Here is a 27,151-nt window from a genome sequence, read left to right as displayed (position 1 = left end):
ACAAATGCCAATAAAATTGCGCATACGCATAAGGTTAATTTGAACAGCCCTACAACACTAATTCCCCCTGCCACAGAAAATATGAGGTAGGAGATTGCTATTTTTATAGCAATCACTTACTAATGTCCAGGGGTTAGAGACCACAAATTGGTAAGAGAGCGCTTCTCCTGTGGCTTCTCCTAGATGAAATGGGCTCTAAAAGAGATCCCCTTAACAAAACAGCTCCCGTGTACATAATATGGGACAGGTGATCCCTCATTCAAAATACAGGAATTCCCTCCTTCAAATAGAGTCTCATTCACTTTTAACCTAAATCAAACTGAGGATACAGGACACCATGTAACATCTCACAGTCACTACCGTAGGAAAAGTCCCTGGTGTCTTAAAGGGTAGGTGATCACATGCATCCAAGTGGGATGAGTTAAACCCCTCATTCAAAATCTGCCAAAACAGAAATGTAACTGCTGCTGCAGGATATCAACGTTTTGAAGGTGAATACCTAGCACCTTAGAGGAACATGTGATTCCCTGAAACCACAGTTTTAAAAGGGCAGGCTCCCCCTCTTTTAAATTAAGTAAATCAAGGATTTTAAATAAGATATTTGAGATATGGGCTCCATGGTAGCCAGCAGACACCACTAAGAATGAGGAAATGCTTCTGTCCCTGGGCACCACCTGATTCTGTGCATTGTTATAACTTGGTGAGCTGTAATGACAATTACAGGTGGTGAGGTGGCACCTCAGATTAATGACATTTTGTTAAATTTAAGGGTGGACCCATTATCAGCAGACCATGATTTAAGCAAGCACAAAAAATGCAGGAGACTATTTAGAAATGCAGACAGTATCCATGGAAGCATTATAGCGCAACTGGCAGATTAGCTGTAACATTATTGCAAGTGAAACATTATTGTAATATACATTCATTATTTATTTTGCAGCCTTTAGCTGTAAAATATATCTAAAAATAGTGATTGTTTAACTTTCTCCCAGGGAGGCTTGGGTTAATACTTTTTTAGGCAACTTATGTGAGCTTTTATTTTACTTTTCCCTCCTTCCCTAAGCGTCTGTGGTGTCACATGCTTTTAAAAGGTGGATTATCAGTTTTTAATTAAAGTGAATGTAAACTTTAATTAAGGCCAGTATTAAATAATAATCTTAAAAACAGGGGCACTTTAATTCATTAAAGTTTACATTCACTTTAAAGGGACAGTCAACATCAGAATTGATGTTGTTTTAAAAGATAGATAATCCCTTAATTACCCATTCCCCAGTTTTGCACAACCAACACAGTTATAATTATACATGTTTTACCTCTGAAATTACCTTGTATCTAAGCCTATGCAGACTGCCCCTTATTTCAGTTATTTTGACAGACTTGCATTTTATCCAATCAGTGCTCACTCCTCGGTAAATTAAACACATGAACTAACGCCCTCTAGTGGTGAGAAACTGTCAAATACAGAGGCGGCCTTCAAGGTCTAAGAAATTAGCATATGAACCTCCTTGGTTTAGCTTTCAACTAAGAATACCAAGAGAACAAAGCAAAATTGGTGATAAAAGTACATTTTAAAGTTGTTTAAAATTACATATTCTATCTGAATCATGAAAGTTTTTTTTAGACTTGACTGTCCCACTCACAATAGGATAAGCATTCTTTGCAATAGTAACTTAGGGCAGGCTACCCCAATCCTGCACATGTGCAAACAGAGTTTTTGCTATAGCTATATCTGAATATTAGTTTGTGATTGGTTAGCAAAGGTTCTTTTGTTCTGGGGACAGGGAAATCAGTGAAAAGAATAAACATAAAACAATATACTCTCATTTGATAAAATAAAGCTGCAGTTTTGATTGTAAAATGATTCTTATATATGAAGGTTTATAATCATGTAGTTTACAATTTGTGTTTAATACAAATCTTCATCACAGGAAAACAAAAAAGAGAGACTTCAATCAGGTTGCAGAAAAGGCCAATTTCACTTTTTATCCATAGGGGTGGTACCGATGTCTGGTGGACTCATGTTTAGGCACAGACATGAGCATCCAGAGACATTGGTGTATCCCACAAACACAGGAGAACCTCCACAAAGGTTATAAATTGTAACAAAAATACACAACGAAAGAAACATTTAACTTGTTTGATCAATTACTCAAAGAGACTCAGAGACTTCCTAGTGAGGGGAAAGGCTATTTTCTCCCTAAAAGGACATGGGACCTAAATTAAACTTTTATAATTCACATAACGTGTACATTTTTTAAAAGCAATTCTATTTTATTTGTTTAATCAAATGTCCCTCTATCTCACTGTAAACATTGTTGAAACAAAGATTTTAATGACAGCATACTGAGGTAGATTCAGGATTGTGTACATTACCTGAGAAATACATTGCAGCCGTGCAACCTCTTGAACCTACCTCAGTATGCTCTAATGGGAAGGAGCAAAGGATACCAAGAGGTGTGTGACTATTTAATAGATTCCAATAGAAATTAAAGATGTATGCTCAGAATCATCCAACACCCTTCAACATACTACACAGTGATTGGTTGACCACTGTGGTTGATCATTTAAACAGTCATAGCAAAGGAGATAAGATAAATGCACAAGGCTTTTGAAGTTTTACGCCCCTGGACTGTAAAACAGCAGCAGAATGACAGTTTAGATGCGTTTAAAGCATTTATTGTGTATGCAGAACTATTGCTAGCAGTGCTTGACGAACTTTCTAACATATAAATAAAATACTTTGTTTAGTTTTATTTTTAAACAATTTCTGTTTTTACTAACTAAAATATGTGGCTAGAATTGTGCCCACATGCCACTCTTCATGAGGGTACACAGCTGGTGAGCAGGCATACGTACATATGCTCATACTCCTCTGCTACACAAGGTGGTTCTAGGAGGGCAACATTGACACATACTAAAATAATGGGATTTGTTTAGATATAACATGCTCTGAAGAAACAGGTGATTTTATTGTTTCACTAGAATGCCTTGAATATGCTTTAACAAAAACAAAATTTAATCCGATTAAGAAGAACAAAGATACACTAAGCTTACAATTTACACCAAGCATACCATTTACACCAAGCATACCATTTACACCAAGCTTACCATTTACACCAAGCTTACCATTTACACCAAGCTTACCATTTACACCAAGCTTACCATTTACACCAAGCTTACCATTTACACCAAGCTTACCATTTCCAAGTTTGTATTCCAGTTTCTGGATCCATGTTATACTTTGATTTAGCTGCTCACGAAAACCTTCTGCAACATAGAAATCCACATTGCTGGCCTGCAGCAACTCCTCAAAGGCTTTCAAGACATTAATAAAGTTCCTACAACACATTACGCTCAGGCTGTGGCTCTCTTTGATCTGATGCCTCTGAGCCGATAGCTCCCGCGCTTGAGACTGCACCAATAGGTTATACCTAAAAACAAATCATTTGTGTCAAAGTTTCATTGAAATGCATTAGTCACCACGTTTTGCCACTTTCCAACTACATTAATTTATTGTATATTGCTTCAGGCGAGCGGAAAACAAGCCAATTTACTACTAGATGATATAGTGAATGTCATAGTACATAAAACTACATCTAAGTAAAAAAAAAAGTAAAAGTGTGCTGTGCACAGGAACATATTCTCTTTGGTTGCTTTCTACATTACAACTAAGACATTATCTACTTCTTTCTAGGCTTGCGAGATCCAATAAGAAATCTTGCCAATATTATGAAGCCCCTGTTTTAATTCTCTAAAGGAATTTTTTACCTTAACAACAGTGTGTCTAACAAAGGGATGTTCCCTGCTTTTAAGTATGTGAAGGTGGTGAATAAATTGCAATACAGCTAACAAAAAATGTAATTAAAAATCGCAGAATATCAAATAAATAAAATATTGAAATAAAAGTATGCAGTAAAAATTTCTATTGTTTAATCGCATTAAAAATTTGTAACAAAATTGTTCAAATACGTATTTTATGGAAAAAAACATAATTTATGCTTACCTGATAAATTTATTTATTTCTGGATATGGCGAGTCCACGGAATCATCAATTACTAGTGGGAATATCCCTCCTGGCCAGCAGGAGGAGGCAAAGAGCACCACAGCAAAGCTGCTATATATGTCACTTCCCTTACCCATAACCTCCAGTCATTCAGCCGAAGGGAAAATGGAAAAAGAAGATTATACAAAGCTGTAGAGGTGCCTGAGGTTTTAGTTAAAAATAACGGTCTTAAAATAAAGGGTGGGCCGTGGACTCACCATATCCGGAAATAAATAAATTTATCAGGTAAGCATAAATTATGTTTTCTTTCCTAAGTTATGGTGAGTCCACAAAATCAACAATTACTAGTGGGAACCAATACCCAAGCTAGAGGACACAGATGATTAGGGAGGGACAAGACCGGTAACCTAAACAGAAGGCAACCCTGCATGAAGAACCTTTCTCCCAAAAGAAGCCTCAGCTGAGACAAAAATATAAAATTTGGAAAAAGTATGCAGAAAGGACCAAGTTGCAGCCTTGCAAATCTGTTCTACAGAAACTTCCTTCTTGAAAGCCCAAGAAGAAGGGACAGCCCTAGAGAAATGAGCTGAAATTCTCTCAGGAGGCTGCTGTCCAGCAGTCTCATAAACCAAACGCATTATACTACTCAACCAAAGAGAAAGAGAAGTAGCTGAAGCTCTATGACTTTTATGTTTCCCAGAGAAACAAACAGCAACAATCCTTAGTCGCCTGTAGATAGAAAATAAAAGCACACACAACATCAAAGTTGTGCAACAAATGTTCCTTATGAGAAGAAAGATAAGGACACAGAGAAGGAACAACAATTTTCTGATTAATATATCTATCCGAAACCACTTAGGAAGAACACCTAACTAGTATGAATAACCGCCTTAACTGCATGAAAGATAAGATAAGGCGAATCACACTGCAAAACTGAGAGCTCAGAGACTCTCCAAGCAGAAAAGAAAGCAATGAGAAAGATAACAACTTAATATCTATGGAAAGTAAAGGCTCAAACAGAGCATACTGAAAAACTTTAAGAACAAGGGCAAAACCCTAAGGGGGAACAACCGACGTAAACACAGGCCTGATGTAGACCAGTGCCTGACAAAAAGATTGCACATCTGGCATGTCCACCAGATTTTTTGTAGCAAAAAAGACAATGCAGAAAACTGACCATTCAGACCACCCTGGAGAAAGGATAAAAAATTCAGAAAACCTCCCGCTTAGACAAAACTAATCGTCCAAACTTCAAGCAGTCAGCTTCAGAGATTTAGATGAAGGTAAAGACCAAGAATAAGAAGTCCTTCCTCAGAGGTAGTCTCCAAGGTGGAGAGACGACATTTCCACTAGGTCTGCATACCAGATCCTGCGAGGCCACGCAGGGGCTAATAAAATCACTGCCGCTCTCATCTGAAAATACGATTAATTACTCGTGGAAAGAGTACAAACAGAGGAAAAAGGTATGCAAGACTGAAATCCAAGAAAAACATCAGAACATCTATCAAGACGGTCTACAGGTCACATGACCATAAACCGTACCTTCGAAACTTGGCGTTCTATCGAAATGCCCACAAAAACCAACTCCCGAAACCCCCATGTGAGGGTCTACCTAGAGAACACTTCCGGATGGAAATGCTCACTACCCGGGATGAATGATCAGTCTGTTTAGAAGTCCGACTCCCAATTGTCCACCCCTGGAAAGTGGATGACTGACAGCAAATGTGAGCTTCCTCCCACTGAACAATCCAAGTCACCTCCTACATGGCTAAGGAACCCCTAATTCCTCCCTAATGGTTGATATAAACCCTAGAGGTGATATTGTCCGACTGGAACCAAGCTAGGGACGACTGAGGTCAAGTAATCAGAGCATTGCGAATTGCTCTCAACTCCAAGATGTTTAAAGAGGAGAGCAGACACTTCCGAGTCCATAATCCTTAAAGACACAGACAGCGTACCAGCCCAGCAGGTTGGCATCCGTGTTCACATCACCCTAGGAATATCTCCAGAAGCACGCGCCTGGAGATAGATACTACGGAAAAAATACTACGGAAGAAAGTCTCGTCATCTGATCTAAATCTATCCTTTAAGACAAATCCAAAAGTTCTCCATGTCATGGAAAATAGATAAAGGAATGATGTCCATGGAATACCATCAGACCAATTCCCTCCATACAAAGGGTCACAGAAAAGGGAAGAAATATCAACTGTAGCTAAATCCAAACTCCCAACCTCCTGGTTGCAAGATGGCAAAGCTATCCACCGGCCACTAAAACTTACTGTTGGCCGGACAGAAGACTGCAGAGAGGGGAAAAGGAATAAATCCTTGATTTTCTGACCTCTGAAAGACATCTCCTAGATAAAGAATCAAATAAAGGTCCAAGCATACCGCACCTGGTGTTCCCAGGCAGTCTCCCATCCAGGTACTGACCACACCTGAACCTGCATAACTTCCGAGATCAAAGAAATCAGGTGCATTCAGGGTATTGTGGCGGTAGTCCCAAATAAATTACCCTTGTGGATAGAACAAGGGAACACTTCTCCAGATTCATTTCCCATCCCAGAAAAAGAAGATTAGACAAGATATTTTAAAAGAGAGTTAGCTTGAAGTCAGGATGATACCTGAACTATAGATTGTCCAGAAAAACACACTTTCAATATATCCCAAGACCTAAAGGTCTGATTGGGATAGCGCAAACTAAGAAAACTAGAGAAGATTCCAATTAAGGAAACAATAAATCTCTCAGGTCTAAGTTTGTTATGAACAGATAGATACTACTTTGAAGGACAGAATCTGAAATATATGAAGTAAATACCTATATCCCGTTCCCAAACTGGGACTGGAACTGTCACTCCCAGAGATGAAGACCCTGAATCCAGTTTAAGGAATGCCTCTCATCCTACTTGGATTGCAGATACTCTAGAAAGAGAAATCTGCCCCTGGGAGGAAGACTTAGATTGGACTTGAAAAGGCATGACCCAAACAAAGTCTCATCCTTAAAAGGAGACAATAGAAGCATGTATTTGGAGAAAACAGAATTGAATCTGCAACTGCAGAACTATAAAGCCTAGGCTGTACCACTAAACCACAGGTAGGCTTCTCAGCTGACCATAGATTTCAGCCACAATGCCCGGCGGCTAGTACAGCAAGTCTAATAAGACAAGACATTGCTCTAAAAGAACAATTAAACCTCCAGCTTCTTACCTATGTCAGAAAGAAAACTAGATTATCTCTGCAGAGATCTAAGTTCTCTGATTAAAAGTAGAAAGTTCCATTTTACTAAAGACACCGTGCATTTCAAGAGAGATAGCAACAGGAAATCCTAAAAAGGACGTGAAACAGGGAGAAATATCTCCAGATTCTCTATAACAATCCTGTGAACATCTCACAGAATGTCTAGAACCCTTCCAGAGAGGAAAGAAAAATATAGAACTGATAAAGTTCACAAAACTCCAAAGGAAAGACAATGATAGGGATCGGTGTCCTCCAGTCAGCCAAGACCTCCTGACAATATAAGAGGTTTTGAAGCAAACAACTGAAGGATACCACTTTAGTAACAAATGAAGGAATTATACTGTCCAGATGTGAGATGTCAGCCTCAGAAACTACCGGCGAATCCTCCTCACTAACTTGGAAGAAGACAAACCTGCGTAGCAGCATGTAGAGCACAAACCCTCTTATCTGAGACTTAAAATATCCTCTTTTCCCTGAAGTAAAGGAAAACAGACCAAGCCACAGATACTGCAGAAGATACATGAGCTTGCAACTTCTGTAAGCAAATACAATCCTCCAGGAGATTGAGAGGAACCATAGGGCACTGCATGTGACGCCATATAGGCTTGGGACATAAAAGGAGAAAGCTGTGGCAGTGCCTTAACAGCAACATCCTTGGAGACATGAAGTTCAAACCAATCCGTACATTTAATAGCATTTGCGAAATCAGAGGTACAGAGAAAATAAATGTTTAAACCAATTCTTAGTTGAGCAAGCCTTCCACACAACTTCAGCATCAGTAGAACGAATTATACTGCCCAAATCCGAAATTTCACCCTCAGATGCCCCCGAAGAATCTTCATCCTCACACTTCTGAGAGGAAATACTTTGATTAGCCACTTCAGGATCAGAAACCTTACTTACTGTTTCTTTAAATTTCCTTTTGCGTTTTCCCTGCAGCATGGGAAAAGCAGACAGCGCCTCAGATACCGCAGAAGATACCTGGGCAGCAATGTCTTGCAAAATAACTCCAGGCGGAGCATGAGAGGAAACGCAGGGCACTGCATGTGCAGATGAATAGGATTGGGACGCTTGAGGAGAAAGCTGCGGCACATCTGAAACAGGAGGCTCCTGAACAGCATCCGCCTTAGCTAATGATGGCTCAGGGTCAAAAAGTCTATTTCTATAAGCTAATGTTCTTTCAATACATGAAGAACAAAAAAGGTACTGGGGTTCCACCTGGACATCAAAACATAAGCTACAGGCAACATCCTGCACAGCCTCTTGATCCATAATACAAAAAGAAGCAAATAAAAAACTTTTTTTTTTTAATCTTTTAACAAAGGCTACAATACAGAACCAAAAAAACGTTCTTAAATAAATGTACCCTTTAAGTTTACCAAATCAAGAAAACATACCCCAGGCAACACTCTACACTTCAGCAGAATTACTGAGGTGCCCTACCTGTCCTGCAACCCGCAGCAAACTGAGGAATAAAACAATCCCGTTTAAATCCGGATTTCCAGAGAAGCAAAAACAGCAAGAAGCCTTCTAAACAGCAGAGCATCAGAAATATGCGCACCTCACTCTTACAGGAAGTGGGGGAAAAAGCACCAAAAAATCTCTGACATCACAGAATCAGAACATCCCTAAAAGGGGTGGTCCTACAGCTGACAAAAAAGCCTTTTTTTTCTTTCTTTTTAAAAAAAAACAACTTTCTTGAAAAACAGGCTTAAAAACAAACAATAAAAACCCCCAAAAAAGTACATTATCCGTTACTAAAAACGGATTCTCACTGAGCCATCAATAAAATAAATAACTGCTCACACTAACAGTGCCTGCAAAAACTGCCATAAACTGCACCCTGACAGTTGTAATAAAAAACGTCCCTGCAGCGTTTCAGGTGAATAAGTGCCAAATGTTTCCCTGCTACATAGAAAAATAAAACTAATTACACAGTAGAAATCATAATAAAACTGCGCTGCACATGGGGGGAAAAAAAGGATATGAATTTTTTATTTATAGTATGAAATTCAAGGCATATTTTCCTTTTTGTAAAATGAGTTTCCCCACTTCTGCTAATGGGATGAACAGGGAAGTTAAATGGGTGTAACTGAAATTTCGCCTCCAGGTCTGGAGTATTCTCTAAACATTTCCCCCCAGCAGATGTTGCTGTTTTTTCTCAAAAACTAAAAAGTTAGGAGTGTGTCAAATGAAAGACTTATTACCCTAATTGAAAAAACATAATTTATGCTTACCTGATAAATTTATTTCTCTTGTAGTGTGTTCAGTCCACGGGTCATCCATTACTTATGGGATATATTCTCCTTCCCAACAGGAAGTTGCAAGAGGATCACCCAAGCAGAGCTGCTATATAGCTCCTCCCCTCACATGTCATATCCAGTCATTCGACCGAAACAAGACAAGAAAGGAGAAACTATAAGGTGCAGTGGTGACTGGAGTTATAATTTTAAAATTTAGAACCTGCCTTAAAAAGACAGGGCGGGCCGTGGACTGAACACACTACAAGAGAAATAAATTTATCAGGTAAGCATAAATTATGTTTTCTCTTGTTAAGTGTGTTCAGTCCACGGGTCATCCATTACTTATGGGATACCAATACCAAAGCTAAGTACACGGATGATGGGAGGGACAAGGCAGGAACATTAAACAGAAGGAACCACTGCCTGTAGAACCTTTCTCCCAAAACCAGCCTCCGAAGAAGCGAAAGTGTCAAATTTGGAAAACGTATGAAGTGAAGACCAAGTTGCAGCCTTGCAAATCTGTTCAACAGAGGCCTCATTCTTAAAGGCCCAGGTGGAAGCCACAGCTCTAGTGGAATGAGCTGTAATTCTTTCAGGAGGCTGCTGTCCAGCAGTCTCATAGGCTAAACGTATTATGCTACGAAGCCAAAAAGAGAGAGAGGTAGCCGAAGCCTTTTGACCTCTCCTCTGTCCAGAGTAAACGACAAACAGAGAAGAAGTTTGTCTAAAATCTTTAGTTGCCTGTAAGTAGAACTTCAGAGCACGGACCACGTCTAGATTATGCAAAAGACGTTCCTTCTTTGAAGAAGGATTAGGACATAATGATGGAACAACAATCTCTTGATTGATATTCCTGTTAGAAACAACCTTAGGTAAAAACCCAGGTTTAGTACGCAGTACTACCTTGTCTGAATGAAAGATCAGATAAGGAGAATCACAATGTAAGGCAGATAACTCAGAGACTCTTCGAGCCGAGGAAATAGCCATCAAAAACAAAACTTTCCAAGATAAAAGCTTAATATCAATGGAATGAAGGGGTTCAAACGGAACACCCTGAAGAACTTTAAGAACCAAGTTTAAGCTCCACGGAGGAGCAACAGCTTTAAACACAGGCTTAATTCTAGCCAAAGCCTGACAAAAAGCCTGGACGTCTGGATTCTCTGCCAGACGTTTGCGTAAAAGAATAGACAGAGCGGAAATCTGTCCCTTTAGCGAACTAGCGGATAAACCCTTTTCTAAACCCTCTTGTAGAAAAGCCAATATCCTAGGAATCCTAACCTTACTCCATGAGTAACTTTTGGATTCGCACCAATATAAATATTTACGCCATATCTTATGGTAAATCTTTCTGGTCACAGGTTTCCGAGCCTGTATTAATGTATCAATAACCGAATCCGAAAACCCACGCTTTGATAGAATCAAGCGTTCAATTTCCAGGCAGTCAGCCTCAGAGAAATTAGGTTTGGATGGTTGAAAGGACCCTGAATTAGAAGGTCCTGCCTCAGAGGTAGAGACCATGGTGGACAGGACGACATGTCCACTAGGTCTGCATACAAGGTCCTGCGTGGCCACGCAGGCGCTATCAGAATTACCGATGCCCTCTCCTGTTTGATCCTGGCAATCAGTCGAGGTAGCAACGGAAATGGTGGAAACACATAAGCTATGTTGAAAACCCAAGGGGCTGCTAATGCATCTACCAGCACCGCTCCCGGGTCCCTGGACCTGGATCCGTAACAAGGAAGCTTCGCGTTCTGGCGAGATGCCATGAGATCCAGATCCGGTTTGCCCCAACGACGAATCAGTTGAGCAAATACCTCCGGGTGAAGTTCCCACTCTCCTGGATGAAAAGTCTGGCGACTTAGGAAATCCGCCTCCCAGTTCTCCACGCCTGGGATGTAAATCGCTGACAGGTGGCAAGAGTGAGACTCTGCCCAGCGAATTATCTTCGAGACTTCCAACATCGCTAGGGAACTCCTGGTTCCCCCTTGATGATTGATGTAAGCCACAGTCGTGATATTGTCCGACTGAAGTCTGATGAACCTCAGTTTTGCTAACTGAGGCCAAGCTAGAAGAGCATTGAATATTGCTCTTAATTCTAGAATGTTTATTGGAAGGAGTTTCTCCTCCTGAGTCCACGATCCCTGAGCCTTCAGGGAATTCCAGACTGCTCCCCAGCCTAGAAGGCTGGCATCCGTTGTTACAATCGTCCAATCTGGTCTGCGAAAGGTCATTCCTTTGGACAGATGAACCGGTGACAACCACCAGAGAAGAGAATCGCTGGTCTCCTGGTCCAGATTTAGCAAAGGGGACAGATCTGATTAATCCCCGTTCCATTGACTGAGCATGCATAGTTGCAGCGGTCTGAGATGCAGGCGCGCAAATGGCACTATGTCCATTGCCGCGACCATTAAGCCGATTACCTCCATGCACTGAGCTACTGATGGGCTTGGAATGGAATGAAGGACACGGCAAGCATTGAGAATCTTTGATAACCTGGACTCCGTCAGGTAAATCTTCATCTCTACAGAATCTATAAGAGTCCCTAGAAAAGGAACCCTTGTGAGTGGTAACAGAGAACTCTTTTCCACGTTCACTTTCCACCCATGCAACCTCAGAAATGCTAGAACTATCTCTGTATGAGACTTTGCATTCTGAAAACTTGACGCTTGTATCAGAATGTCGTCTAGGTACGGAGCCACCGCTATGCCTCGTGGTCTTAGTACCGCCAGAAGTGAGCCCAGAACCTTCGTAAAAATTCTCGGGGCCGTGGCTAACCCGAAGGGAAGAGCTACAAACTGGTAATGCCTGTCTAGAAAGGCAAACCTTAGGTACCGATAATGATCTTTGTGAATCGGTATGTGAAGGTAAGCATCCTTTAAGTCCACTGTGGTCATATATTGACCCTCTTGGATCATGGGTAGGATGGTTCGAATGGTTTCCATCTTGAACGATGGTACCCTTAGGAATTTGTTTAAGATCTTTAAGTCCAAGATTGGTCTGAAGGTTCCCTCTTTTTTGGGAACGACAAATAGATTTGAGTAAAATCCTTGTCCCTGTTCCGATCGCGGAACTGAGTGGATCACTCCCATGATTAAGAGGTCTTGTACACATTGTAGAAATGCCTCTCTCTTTACTAGGTTTGTTGATAACCTCGACAGATGGAACCTCCCTTGTGGAGGAGAGGTTTTGAAATCCAGAAGGTATCCCTGAGATATAATCTTCAACGTCCAGGGATCCTGCACATCTCTTGCCCAAGCCTGGGCGAAGAGAGAAAGTCTGCCCCCCACTAAATCCGTCTCCGGATAGGGGGCCCTGTCTTCATGCTGTCTTAGGGGCGGGAGTAGGCTTTCTGGCCTGCTTGCCCATGTTCCATGACTGGTTGCCTTTCCAACCCTGTCTGTAACTAGCAGTAGTTCCTTCCTGTTTTGGAGCGGAGGAAGTTGATGCTGCTCCTGCCTTGAAGTTACGAAAGGCACGAAAATTAGACTGTTTGGCCTTTGGTTTGGCCCTTACCTCCCGTAATGTCAGCAATAATTTCCTTCAAGCCGGGCCCGAATAAGGTCTGCCCTTTGAAAGGAATGTTAAGTAGCTTAGATTTGGAAGTTACATCCGCTGACCAGGATTTAAGCCAGAGCGCTCTGCGCGCCTGTATGGCGAATCCGGAATTTTTAGCCGTAAGTTTGGTTAAATGTACTACGGCATCTGAAACAAACGCATTAGCTTGCTTAAGGGTTCTAACTTTGCTCAAAGCCTCATCCAATGGCGCTGTGCGAATCGCCTCTTCCAGAGACTCAAACCAGAATGCCGCTGCAGCCGTGACAGGCGCAATGCATGCAAGAGGCTGCAATATAAAACCCTGTTGAACAAACATCTTCTTAAGATAACCCTCTAATTTTTTATCCATTGGATCTGAGAAAGCACAGCTATCCTCCACCGGGATAGTGGTACGTTAGTCTAAAGTAGAAACTGCTCCCTCCACCTTAGGGACCGTCTGCCATAAGTCTCGTGTGGTGGCGTCTATAGGAAACATTTTTCTAAATATCGGGGGAGGGGAAAAAGGCACACCGGGTCTATCCCACTCCTTACTAATAATTTCTGTAAGTCTTTTTGGTATAGGAAAGACGTCAGTACACACCGGTACCGCATAGTATCTATCCAACCTACACATTTTCTCTGGAATTGCCACCGTGTCGCAATCATTCAGAGCCGCTAATACCTCCCCTAGTAACACACAGAGGTTCTCAAGCTTAAATTTAAAATTTTAAATTTCTGAATACGGTCTCCCCGGATCAGAACCGTCACCGACAGAATGAAGCTCACCGTCCTCATGTTCTGCAAATTGTGACGCAGTATCAGACATGGCTCTCGTGTTATCAGCGCGCTCTGTCCTTAACCCAGAGCTATCGCGCTTGCCTCTTAATTCGGGCATATTATATAATACTTCTTTCATAACATTAGCCATATCATGTAAAGTGATTTGTAAGGGCCTAGATGTACTTGGCGTCTCAATCTTACGCATCTCCCGAGCGGGAGACGCAGGTACTGACACGTGAGGAGAGTTAGGCGGCATAACTTCCCCCTCGTTGTCTGGTGATAGTTTCTCTATCGGTACAGATTGACTTTTATTCAAAGCAATATCAATACAATTGGTACACATCGTTCTATTGGGCTCCACATTGGCTTTTGAACATGATGAACAAACAGTTTCCTCTGAATCAGACATGTTTAAACAGACTTAGCAATGAAACTAGCAAGCTTGGAAATCACTTTCAATAAGTTTACAAGCAATATAAAAAACGCTGCAGCGCTTCAAAAATACCGATATAATTAAACAATTCTTAACAAGAAGTGTATTATTAGCAGAGGATTGCACCCATTAGCAAAAGGATGATTAACCCCTCAATACCCAAAACGGATAAAACGGATATCAATTAAGATTTAACGCTTTTAATCACAGTCAAACACACTGTCACAGATCTGCTGTGACCGATTACCTCCCTCAAAAATGAATTTTGCAGACCCCTGAGCTCTCTAGAGACGTCCTGGATCAAGGAGGAAGAAGCAGGAAGACTGTGCTAGAATTTTAACTGCGCAACAAGGCGCTAAAACAAGGTCCCTCCCACTCCTATTACAACAGTGGGAGCCCTGATATAACGGTTTCCATGCAGAAAATATATGTTAGCCATGTGGAAAAAAATCATGCCCAAAGAGATTTATCACCAAAGTACCTCACAAAAACGAATAACATGCCAGTAAACGTTTTATTAAAAAACAACATTTTCCAATGTCATGCAAAGTTATCACTAAGCCTGCTACCAGTCGCTATCACTGCAGATAAGGCTTAAGTATTATTTCAGTTTTAACAGTATTTTCTCAGTCAAATTCTAGTCCCTAGAAAATAACTCGACTGCGCATACATTTATCAGCCTGATACCAGTCGCCACTACTGCATTTAAGGCTGTACTTACATCATACGGTAACAGCAGTATTTTCTTAGTCAATTCCATTCCCAGAAAATAATGTACTGCACATACCTCATTTGCGGGGGACCCCGCATGCTATTCCCAGTTTCTGAAGTTACCCCACTCCTCAGAATGTCGAGAACAGCCAGTGGATCTTAGTTACGCCTGCTAAGATCATAGAAAAAAACGCAGGCAGTTTCTTCTTCCAAATACTGCCTGAGATAGAAAAACAGCACACTCCGGTGCCATTTAAAATAACAAACTTTTGATTGAAGAATAGTTAAGTAAAAACTCCAGCTCCTCTCGCGACCTCCTTCTTTGTTGAGGGTTGCAAGAGAATGACTGGGTATGACATGTGAGGGGAGGAGCTATATAGCAGCTCTGCTTGGGTGATCCTCTTGCAACTTCCTGTTGGGAAGGAGAATATATCCCATAAGTAATGGATGACCCGTGGACTGAACACACTTAACAAGAGAAACACGTGCATATGAAGCCAACTGTAAGAAGCTATACACTGAAAATAGAGTAATGTGATTTGTATTGACTGCACCATTTAATTTTTATAGAGTGCCCCCTGCTAACTTCGCTCTCCCCAGCAAAGTTTCAATTTCTATTACTTTCTATGGAAGACATGTTGCAACTTGGAGGGACAACTCCTTTCTTTAAGAGAATTCTCAGCCCCGGCAAGTGTTTTCATGTCTGACCTGGTGACATTTTGATAATCAGGCCCTAGTATTATCTCAGCCTGCCTAGTGCAAACTCAGCTGCTCAGTTGTATAATATTCAGCTGAAATAATTAAAAATACAGATCCTAACCTACAAAACTGCCACCTGCCTGTATATTTGGATTCATTTAAATATGCCCCACTCAAATGTTTAATTTTACCAAAGACACACAGCTCTGTTTATCTACTAACCTTTCTCTTCTGCCTAAAGGACTTATATTGCACACCTAATCTTTGTTCTACATGGGTAGCAGCCTTTCCATAGCCTTAATACTGCCAAGCTCATATGTTAAGGGTTGTATACCACTTTTCCTCTAATATCCTCCCTCCTCAAATATACATACTATGCTGACATCATCTGAATATAATCTATTGGTAGCTGTAACTTCTCACTAACTCTCAAATACAAGGTGCACTACAGTAAAATAACAACAAGCTGAGCTACAACTTACCTGGCCAGAGAGGGGTCTGCAAACAGACTTATCTCACTGTGTGTTTCATTTAATTCATTCGCTTCTGTTTGGTTTTCTGATTCACAAGGTTGTTGTAATATTTTTGTGTTGTTGGGATGGTCCCTCGGTTTATTCAGGCCATTCTTATGATCCTTATTATTCTTCAAATGAATATCACCGTCGCAGGTTTCTTTTTCATTATCTTCATTTACATCCTGCATTTCCTTACAATCAGACACGTTTGTTATAGTCTTGTCCGCGTCAAATGACTGGTTAAAAGGTTCCCGTTCTTTATGAGAATCATTCAAATAAATCAATGTGCTCATATCTGAAATCAATGACCAGGGAAAAAGTCATCAGTTTAGCATAAAATAAAAAGTCAACTTTTATCAGAGTATCTCCAAGCAGGATTTATAGGATAAATATAAAAATAAAGAATGTGATTCCACTATATGGCATAACAAAGAAAAAAAATATATAAACTTTCTACTAGGCCAAAAAAATTAAACATATGCTTCTAAAAATTATATTTTTGAAACAGAGATTGATTGGTTGATTTTTGGACCTAGGAGAAAAAAATGTACTGCTATGGTTTCACTTTCAAATCGGTCAGTAAGAATATCCAAGTTGCCCTCTTATAATTAAGGTTTACTTTATTAAAATAAATAACATTCCACTTTGGAAAATGATACATATTGAAAATACTAGAAATTAACAGTGAAAACCATTCCAACCCTCCAAAAATATATAAATAAATGTAGTCAGAAGCCTATTTATATGGATAATGCAGGAAGTCAGAAACAAAATAAGTTACCAAATGTCTTGGCTCACTTCCCTACTCACTAGGACTGGCACCTTTTAAATGGCATTAGAGTAAAACCCACAGCCTGATATCCCCTTTATAGGTATTTAGAAGACCCCTCTCCTTTCTGCTATTTAAGATTACAACATTGTTGCACGATACAATTTATATTTTTCTTATCCTTATCCTAGTACCCACCCACTAACAAAGATTTAATAAGCAGTAGAACAAAAAGTCGCAAAGAACAGAACTTCTACAATAAAGTTATTAATATGAGCAGATTTATTTACACGCCATCACCGAATGGTAAACTTTTCTTCCAAATCCTCAGCAAGAGGACGTACATTCAATTCCCAGTGCTTCTGAAACATACGATGAGAACTCCAAACTGCTGCTTTACACGAGTCCACATATCTGCTTCTGCTGACCAAAAAGTAGAAGCTGCCACTTGTGAAATGAATTTTAAGCCACAATGGCTCATATGACTTCTTAAAGGATACTAAACCCAATTTTTTTATTTTGTGATTCAGATAGGGCAGCAGTTTTAAGCAACTTTCTAATTTACTCCTATTCTCAATTTTTTGTTCTCTTATCTTTATTTGAAAAACAGGAATGTAAAGCTTAGGAGCCAGCCCATATTTGGTTTTAGCACCTGGGAACCGCTTGCTGATTTGTGGCTTAATATCAAACTAATAATAATAACTGATCTGTATCAAAATACATACCACATACAATAACGTATCACACACTAATGAGTTGTTATTTGTAGCGTAACATTATCCCCTTTCTAATTTGTTAATACAATCCCCACCCTTGATATTGGAAAGTGTCATATCCATAAGCTGTACCTTGTTATGTCAGTAAAATGTCTATAAATCAGAGCATCACTGTTTCAATGGCAATAAAATGATCTCTAAAGCGTGCTTAGAGGCATCATGCATTACTGCATGGTACATAAACTGCAACAATAAATGAGATATAACAAGCTGACAATGAGTGTCACAATAATGTTATACTGATATAGTGAGTACAGTTGTCTACACCAGCTCTTTAACCTATACATTATAAATATACACACATATACTATAGAAAGGCAGGAATACGATTGCATCGCTATAGTTTACCAATTAGAAAAGGAAACGTGCAAGTTCACTCAATATTAAAAATAGGCCAAAGCTAGTCTAGGGACTAGTGTTAAAATCCCGGCACTGAATCTGATGCTGTTTTTTGTTTCAAAGAATTTTTTTCTAAATGTGTAAGAGAGAGATACATAGCACATACGTTTTATAGTGTTAGACGCTAATTAATATCTTTATTATATAGGTTAGTATTTACCATTGCAGTGTGAGAGATACATAGCACATACCGTTTTATAGTATTAGAAGCAAATTAATATCCTTATTATATAGGTTAGTATTTACCATTGCAGTGTGAGATACATAGTACATACCGATTTATAGTGTTAGACGCTAATTAATATCTTTATTATATAGGTTAGTAAACCATTGCAGTGTGAGAGATACATAGCACATACCGTTTTATAGTGTTAGACGCTAATTAATATCCTTATTATATAGGTTAGTATTTACCATTGCAGTGTGAGATACATAGTACATACCGTTTTATAGTGTTAGACGCTAATTAATATCTTTATTATATAGGTTAGTATTTACCATTGCAGTGCAAGATACATAGCACATACCGTTTTATAGTGTTAGAAGCTAATTAATATCTTTATTATATAGGTTAGTATTTACCATTGCAGTGTGAGATACATAGTACATACAGATTTATAGTGTTAGACGCTAATTAATATCTTTATTATATAGGTTAGTAAACCATTGCAGTGCGAGATACATAGTACATACCGATTTATAGTGTTAGACGCTAATTAATATCTTTATTATATAGGTTAGTATTTACCATTGCAGTGTGAGATACATAGTACATACCGATTTATAGTGTTAGACGCTAATTAATATCTTTATTATATAGGTTAGTAAACCATTGCAGTGTGAGAGATACATAGCACATACCGTTTTATAGTGTTAGACGCTAATTAATATCTTTATTATATAGGTTAGTAAACCATTGCAGTGTGAGAGATACATAGCACATACCGTTTTATAGTATTAGAAGCAAATTAATATCCTTATTATATAGGTTAGTATTTACCATTGCAGTGTGAGATACATAGTACATACCGTTTTATAGTATTAGAAGCAAATTAATATCCTTATTATATAGGTTAGTATTTACCATTGCAGTGAGACAGAGATACATAGCACATACCGTTTTATAGTGTTAGACGCTAATTAATATCCTTATTATATAGGTTAGTATTTACCATTGCAGTGTGAGAGATACATAGCACATACCGATTTACAGTGTTAGACGCTAATTAATATCCTTATTATATAGGTTAGTATTTACCATTGCAGTGTGAGAGATACATAGTACATACCGATTTATAGTGTTAGACGCTAATTAATATCTTTATTATATAGGTTAGTATTTACCATTGCAGTGTGAGAGATACATAGCACATACCGTTTTATAGTGTTAGAAGCTAATTAATATCTTTATTATATAGGTTAGTAAACCATTGCCGTATTAAGGGATCCTTAGGGCTAAAAGCTCACAGTGGACACAAATTTAAAACAATTTACAGTCAAACACCAAATTGCATAGTTTGTTTTGGGTCAGTTAACGTTAAAAAATAATTTATTGCTAAAAAAATGGTAATGGTCATCTGTGCCTTCAGCGAGAATTATAAGTCACAGCTTTCCAGTACATAACTCTCTATTCTGGGAATTATCCAATGAGGGTATGATAGAATTCTTCTTCTAACATTTCTCTCTCCTTGCCTTCTCCATGACGAGGCAAATAACTAATGGGAGGGAAGAGGAAGTGGGAGGGATAAATGAAAGCTCTGGTAGGGTATCTTTGCCACCTCCTGGTGGCAAGGTGATGTAATTCACTAGTGTAAGGATCGTGGACTCTCACTACCATTAGAAAGAAAAAACAAAATGTATGCTTACTTGATCAATTTCTTTCTTTCCGGGCATGGAGAGTCCACAACTTCATTCCAATTACTAGTGGAATATTCAGCTCCTGGCCAGCAGGAGAAGGCAAAGAACACCCCAGCAAAGCTGTTAAGTGTAACTTCCCTTAGTGGACTCTCCATGCCACAGGAAAGAAATATAAATAAATATGTGTGTGTATGTATGTGTTTATATTTGTATACATGTTGAAGACAACAGACTTGCATGGCACAGGGTTGTCACATATATTCAATTTGTAAAAAACGCAATAAGCAAAGCGCTATAAAGCGACTTACGCCTGTAACTATTTACATCGATGAGGACACGTTCATTTTCATATCCCTGAGATATTAAATCCTAAACATTGAAGGTGTGGGCCCCTATGTACCCTATTATTCCACATCTCAAAACCCAATCCCAAGATTTCTCAGTCTGTTGCTGTGTTTTTAAAATAATTGATTGAATTTAGTAATGCTATATTGTATCAGTACACGTGTGATTTTAGATAAAGTACTTATGTCTATGATTCAGAGTTATTGATCTGTTTAACATTTCTTTGGGGCTCTACACAAAATGTATCTAATTTGATCATCGCGTGCCTGTATTTAATAACTCATGGGCAGGTTAAATAATTCCTGTAACATTCTTAACACACTCACCTTATAAAGTGATAATGTAGTTGTTATGAACTAGATACCAGCTGGACAGCCAGGTGACTCTACGTGGACCACCTTTAATATGGAGAGCATGACACGGGACTTGAACAAATATCTGTTTCTCTCATATATCAGAGCCCTCTTGGCCTTCCATCTCCTATAGCTATTTCTTACTACTACTAATTCAATTGTAAGCTTAGTCACATTGTCCACCCTATCTCTACATTAGGTTGTAACTGGAGCTTAATACACAACCAACCTAGATCACCAGAAACCAGCCCAGGATCTTGCACAGAAACCCACACCCTTTACACACAGGTTGTATAATTAACATGCTGTACTTGTTTGTTTCACTGTTCAGTCTAGCGAGTGTAGAGTTAGGATCTGTGTGTAACTTTCTGACTTTTGCACACAACAGGATGTGCAGTTTATGTTGCATTCACTAGAACACTTCATTCCCATCTTATCACAACATAGAAAACAAAGATTAAAAGGTCTTAGAATAACTGAAAACTGTAAAAACAAACAAAACAGTATACACTCAATGAGCACAGAGATGATAACGTTAAACTATACAAACACTCCCCTGAAGTAACATTACCTTTCAGCAAAATTTCGTTTGCTTTAAGTTTCTCAATCTCTATCTCAGCTCTCTGTAATTTTTCCATCATAAGATGATTTTGCAGCTGGCTGAGCTCCAGTTGTTCCTGTAAGCGACTTTCACTTTGTTCTGTGTAGCGCAACTCTGGATTGTTCAGACTGAACTGTGAGAATGGATCTGCATTGTCCTCATCTGAAAATGGTTCTGCAACATGTTTATCTCCATCCTGAGAATTCTGCAAATTATCTAAGGTGCCGTTTCCTAATATTACACAAATAATAAAAAAAGGATTAACATTAGATCCTAAACATATACATCCAACCCTACTTGTATTGCAAGACGATCACAATAAGGCCATTAAACAATTAGCAACAATATAGAAACGTAATTTAACTTGTAAATTCCTTATTTCAGCTCAAATCTTATTGTAGTACTCGTCAGAGAAAACCTTTAACCCTGTATGTCGCCGGTCTTTTAATGGGGCTTGTGCTTTTAATAGCGTAGCAAGACCGCACTATAACGGGGGGCCTGCAGGAGGGAGGGAGGTTGCGAGACCCAAAACTCAGGGTATGTTGTTGTCGTTAAGGGGTTTAAAAAGGGTCAGGACAGGACAAACACATAACCACAATACTCCTCCCATGTAAACACCCATCTGAAACTCCAGGCTAGTTTTCCAACTAAATAAATTATGTATTCAAAGCAAAAATAGAAAGGACAAAAAACAGAATTTATGCTTACCTGATAAATTACTTTCTCCAACAGTGTGTCCGGTCCAAGGCGTCATCCATAACTTGTGGGAATATTCTCTTCCCCAACAGGAAATGGCAAAGAGCACAGCAAAAGCTGTCCATATAGTCCCTCCCAGGCTCCGCCCCCCCAGTCATTCGACCGACGGTTAGGAGAAAAAAAGGAGAAACTATAGGGTGCCGTGGTGACTGTAGTGTATAGAGAAATACATTTTTCAAACCTGATTAAAAAACCAGGGCGGGCCGTGGACCGGACACACCGTTGGAGAAAGTAATTTATCAGGTAAGCATAAATTCTGTTTTCTCCAACATTGGTGTGTCCGGTCCACGGCGTCATCCATAACTTGTGGGAACCAATACCAAAGCTTTAGGACACGGATGAAGGGAGGGAGCAAATCAGGTTACCTAAACAGAAGGCACCACGGCTTGCAAAACCTTTCTCCCAAAAATAGCCTCCGAGGAAGCAAAAGTATCAAATTTGTAGAATTTGGCAAAAGTGTGCAGAGAAGACCAAGTCGCTGCCTTACATATCTGATCAACAGAAGCCTCGTTCTTGAAGGCCCATGTGGAAGCCACAGCCCTAGTAGAGTGAGCTGTGATTCGTTCAGGAGGCTGCCGTCCGGCAGTCTCGTAAGCCAATCGGATGATGCTTTTCAGCCAGAAGGAAAGAGAGGCAGCAGTAGCCTTTTGACCTCTCCTCTTGCCAGAATAAACGACAAACAGAGAAGAAGTTTGTCTGAAATCCTTTGTTGCTTCTAAATAGAACTTTAAAGCACGGACTACATCTAAATTGTGTAACAAACGTTCCTTCTTTGAAACTGGATTCGGACACAAAGAAGGAACAACTATTTCCTGGTTAATATTCTTGTTGGAAACAACTTTTGGAAGAAAACCAGGCTTGGTACGCAAAACAACCTTATCTGAATGGAACACCAGATAGGGTGGGTCACACTGCAAAGCAGATAATTCAGAAACTCTTCTAGCAGAAGAAATAGCAACCAAAAACAGAACTTTCCAAGATAATAACTTGATATCTATGGAATGTAAGGGTTCAAACGGAACCCCTTGAAGAACTGAAAGAACTAAATTTAGACTCCAGGGAGGAGTCAAAGGTCTGTAAACAGGCTTGATACTGACCAAAGCCTGTACAAAAGCTTGAACATCTGGCACAGCTACCAGTCGTTTGTGTAACAAGACAGATAGAGCAGAAATCTGTCCTTTTAGAGAACTCGCTGACAATCCCTTATCCAAACCTTCTTGGAGAAAGGAGAGGATCCTGGGAATTTTAATCTTACTCCATGAGAATCCATTGGATTCACACCAACAGATATATCTTTTCCATATTTTATGGTAAATCTTTCTAGTCGCAGGTTTTCTGGCTTGGACCAAAGTATCTATCACTGAATCCGAAAACCCGCGCTTGGATAAAATCAAGCGTTCAATTTCCAAGCAGTCAGCTGGAGAGAAACTAGATTTGGATGTTCGAATGGACCTTGCACTAGAAGATCCTGTCTCAAAGGTAGCTTCCATGGTGGAGCCGATGACATATTCACCAGGTCTGCATACCAAGTCCTGCGTGGCCACGCAGGAGCTATCAGAATCACAGAGGCCTTCTCCTGTTTGATCCTGGCTACCAGCCTGGGAAGGAGAGGGAACGGCGGAAACGCATAAGCTAGGTTGAAGGACAAAGGCGCCACTAATGCATCCACCAGAGTCGCCTTGGGATCCCTGGATCTGGACCCGTAGCAAGGAACCTTGAAGTTCTGACGAGACGCCATCAGATCCATGTCTGGAATGCCCCACAATTGAGTCAACTGGGCAAACACCTCCGGGTGAAGTTCCCACTCCCCCGGATGGAAAGTCTGACGACTCAGATAATCCACCTCCCAGTTGTCTACTCCTGGGATGTGGATTGCAGATAGGTGGCAGGAGTGATCCTCCGCCCATTTGATGATTTTGGACACCTCTCTCATCGCCAAGGAACTCCTTGTTCCCCCCTGATGGTTGATGTAAGCAACAGTCGTCATGTTGTCTGACTGGAATCTTATGAATCTGGCCTTCGCTAGTTGAGGCCAAGCCCGGAGAGCATTGAATATCTCTCTCAGTTCCAGGATGTTTATCGGGAGAAGAGACTCTTCCCGAGACCATAGACCCTGAGCTTTCAGGGAATCCCAGACCGCGCCCCAGCCTAATAGACTGGCGTCGGTCGTGACGATGACCCACTCTGGTCTGCGGAAGCTCATTCCCTGGGACAGGTGATCCTGGGTCAGCCACCAACGGAGTGAGTCTCTGGTCATCTGATCTACTTGAATCATTGGAGACAAGTCTGCATAGTCCCCATTCCACTGCTTGAGCATGCACAGTTGTAATGGTCTTAGATGAATTCGAGCAAAAGGAACTATGTCCATTGCTGCAACCATCAACCCTACTACTTCCATGCACTGAGCTATGGAAGGCTGCAGAAAAGAGTGAAGAACTTGACAAGCGTTTAGAAGCTTTGACTTTCTGACATCTGTTAGGAAAATCTTCATTTCTAAAGAATCTATTATTGTTCCCAAGAAGGGAACTCTTGTCGACGGAGACAGGGAACTCTTTTCTACGTTCACCTTCCACCCGTGAGATCTGAGAAAGGCTAGAACAATGTCTGTATGAGCCTTTGCTTTGGAAAGAGACGACGCTTGGATTAGGATGTCGTCCAGGTAAGGTGCCACTGCAATACCCCTTGGTCTTAGAACCGCTAGAAGGGACCCGAGCACCTTTGTGAAAATCCTTGGAGCAGTGGCTAGCCCGAATGGGAGAGCCACGAACTGGTAATGCTTGTCCAGAAAGGCGAACCTTAGGAACTGATAATGATCTTTGTGGATAGGAATATGTAGATACGCATCCTTTAAATCCACGGTAGTCATAAATTGACCCTCCTGGATTGTAGGTAAAATCGCTCGAATGGTTTCCATTTTGAACGATGGAACTGAGAAATTTGTTTAGAATTTTTAAATCCAGAATTGGTCTGAAAGTTCCCTCTTTCTTGGGAACTACAAACAGATTTGAGTAAAACCCCTGACCTTGTTCCACCGTTGGAACTGGGTGTATCACTCCCATCTTTAACAGGTCTTCTACACAATGTAAGAATGCCTGTCTCTTTATTTGGTTTGAAGATAAGCGAGACATGTGGAACCTTCCCCTTGGGGGTAGTTCCTTGAATTCTAGAAGATAACCCTGAGAGACTATTTCTAGTGCCCAGGGATCCTGAACATCTCTTGCCCAAGCCTGAGCAAAGAGAGAGAGTCTGCCCCCTACTAGATCCGGTCCCGGATCAGGGACTACCTCTTCATGCTGTCTTGGTAGCAGCAGCAGGCTTCTTGGCCTGTTTACCCTTGTTCCAGCCTTGCATCGGTTTCCAAGCTGGTTTAGTCTGGGAAGCGTTACCCTCTTGTCTAGAGGCTGCAGAGTTGGAGGCCGGTCCGTTCCTGAAATTGCGAAAGGAACGAAAATTAGACTTATTCTTAGCCTTGAAAGGCCTATCTTGTGGGAGGGCATGGCCCTTACCCCCAGTGATGTCTGAAATAATTTCTTTCAATTCTGACCCAAAAAGGGTCTTACCTTTGAAAGGGATATTAAGCAATTTTGTCTTGGAAGATACATCCGCCGACCAAGACTTTAGCCAGAGCACTCTGCGCGCCACAATTGCAAACCCTGAATTTTTCGCCGCTAATCTCGCTAACTGCAGAGCGGCATCTAAAATAACGGAATTAGCTAACTTAAGTGCGTGAATTCTGTCCATGACTTCCTCATACGGAGTCTCCCTACTGAGCGACTTTTCCAGTTCCTCGAACCAGAACCACGCTGCTGTAGTGACAGGAATAATACACGAAATAGGTTGAAGGAGGTAACCTTGCTGTACAAAAATCTTTTTAAGCAAACCCTCCAATTTTTTATCCATAGGATCTTTGAAAGCACAATTGTCCTCAATAGGAATGGTTGTGCGTTTGGCTAGTGTAGAAACCGCCCCCTCGACCTTAGGGACTGTTTGCCATAAGTCCTTTCTGGGGTCGACCATAGGGAATAATTTCTTAAATATAGGAGGAGGGACAAAAGGTATGCCTGGCTTCTCCCACTCCTTATTCACTATGTCCGCCACCCGTTTGGGTATTGGAAAAGCATCAGGGTGCACCGGGACCTCAAGGAACTTGTCCATCTTGCACAATTTTTCTGGGATGACCAGATTGTCACAATCATCCAGAGTAGAAAGCACCTCTTTAAGCAATGCGCGGAGATGCTCTAATTTAAATTTAAATGTCACAACATCAGGTTCTGCCTGCTGAGAAATTCTTCCTGTATCAGAAATTTCCCCATCTGACAAAACCTCCCTCATTGCCACTTCAGATTGGTGTGAGGGTATGACAGAAAAATTATCATCAGCGCCCTCCTGCTCTACAGTGTTTAAAACAGAGCAATCGCGCTCTCTCTGAAATGCTGGCATTTTGGATAGAATATTTGCTATGGAGTTATCCATTACTGCCATCAATTGTTGCATAGTAACAAGCATTGGCGCGCTAGAAGTACTAGGGGTCTCCTGCGTGGGCAAAACTGGTGTAGACACAGAAGGAGATGATGTAGAACTATGTCTACTTCCTTCATCTGAGGAATCATCTTGGGCAACTTTACTATTTGTGACAGTACTGTCCTTACTTTGTTTGGACGCTATGGCACAATTATCACACATATTAGAAGGGGGAGTCACATTGGCTTCCATACATACAGAACATGATCTATCTGAAGGCACAGACATGTTAAACAGGCTTAAACTGGTTAATAAAGCACAAAAACCGTTTTAAAACAAAACCGTTACTGTCTCTTTAAATGTTAAACAGGGCACACTTTATTACTGAATATGTGAAAAACTATGAAGGAATTATCCAATCTTTACCAAATTTTCACCACAGTGTCTTAAAGCATTCAAAGTATTGCACCCCAAATTTCAGGCTGTTAACCCTTAAAATGTGGAAACTGGAGCCGTTTACAATTTTAACCCCCTTACAGTCCCAGCCCCAGCCTTTGCTGCGACTTCACCAATCCCAGGGGGGTATAAGATACCAAATGTAGCCTTCTAGGAACCTTTTCAGTGAATTCCAGACCCACACACATGCAGCAGCATGTACTGTTCTCAAAAGTAACTGCGCAGT

General features: G+C 40.4%; 1 protein-coding gene across 2 annotated transcripts in view; it reads right to left on the bottom strand.

Moving 5' to 3' along the window:
- Window positions 1–27,151, bottom strand: part of CDK5RAP2 (CDK5 regulatory subunit associated protein 2) — a 538,634-nt gene that overhangs the window by 203,802 nt on the left and 307,681 nt on the right. For both annotated transcript variants that reach the window (XM_053695716.1, XM_053695717.1), the window contains 3 exons: window positions 21,223–21,483; window positions 16,120–16,447; window positions 3,199–3,431 (listed from right to left, as the gene is read on the bottom strand). In XM_053695716.1, coding sequence (XP_053551691.1) covers window positions 3,199–3,431; window positions 16,120–16,447; window positions 21,223–21,483 — 822 coding nt within the window. The remainder of the gene's footprint in view (window positions 1–3,198; window positions 3,432–16,119; window positions 16,448–21,222; window positions 21,484–27,151) is intronic.

The sequence above is a fragment of the Bombina bombina genome, chromosome 12 (genome assembly GCF_027579735.1).
Source record: "Bombina bombina isolate aBomBom1 chromosome 12, aBomBom1.pri, whole genome shotgun sequence".
NCBI lineage: Eukaryota > Metazoa > Chordata > Amphibia > Anura > Bombinatoridae > Bombina > Bombina bombina.
Note: the sequence above shows the minus strand (reverse complement) of the source record. Positions and strands in the feature narration are given on the sequence as shown.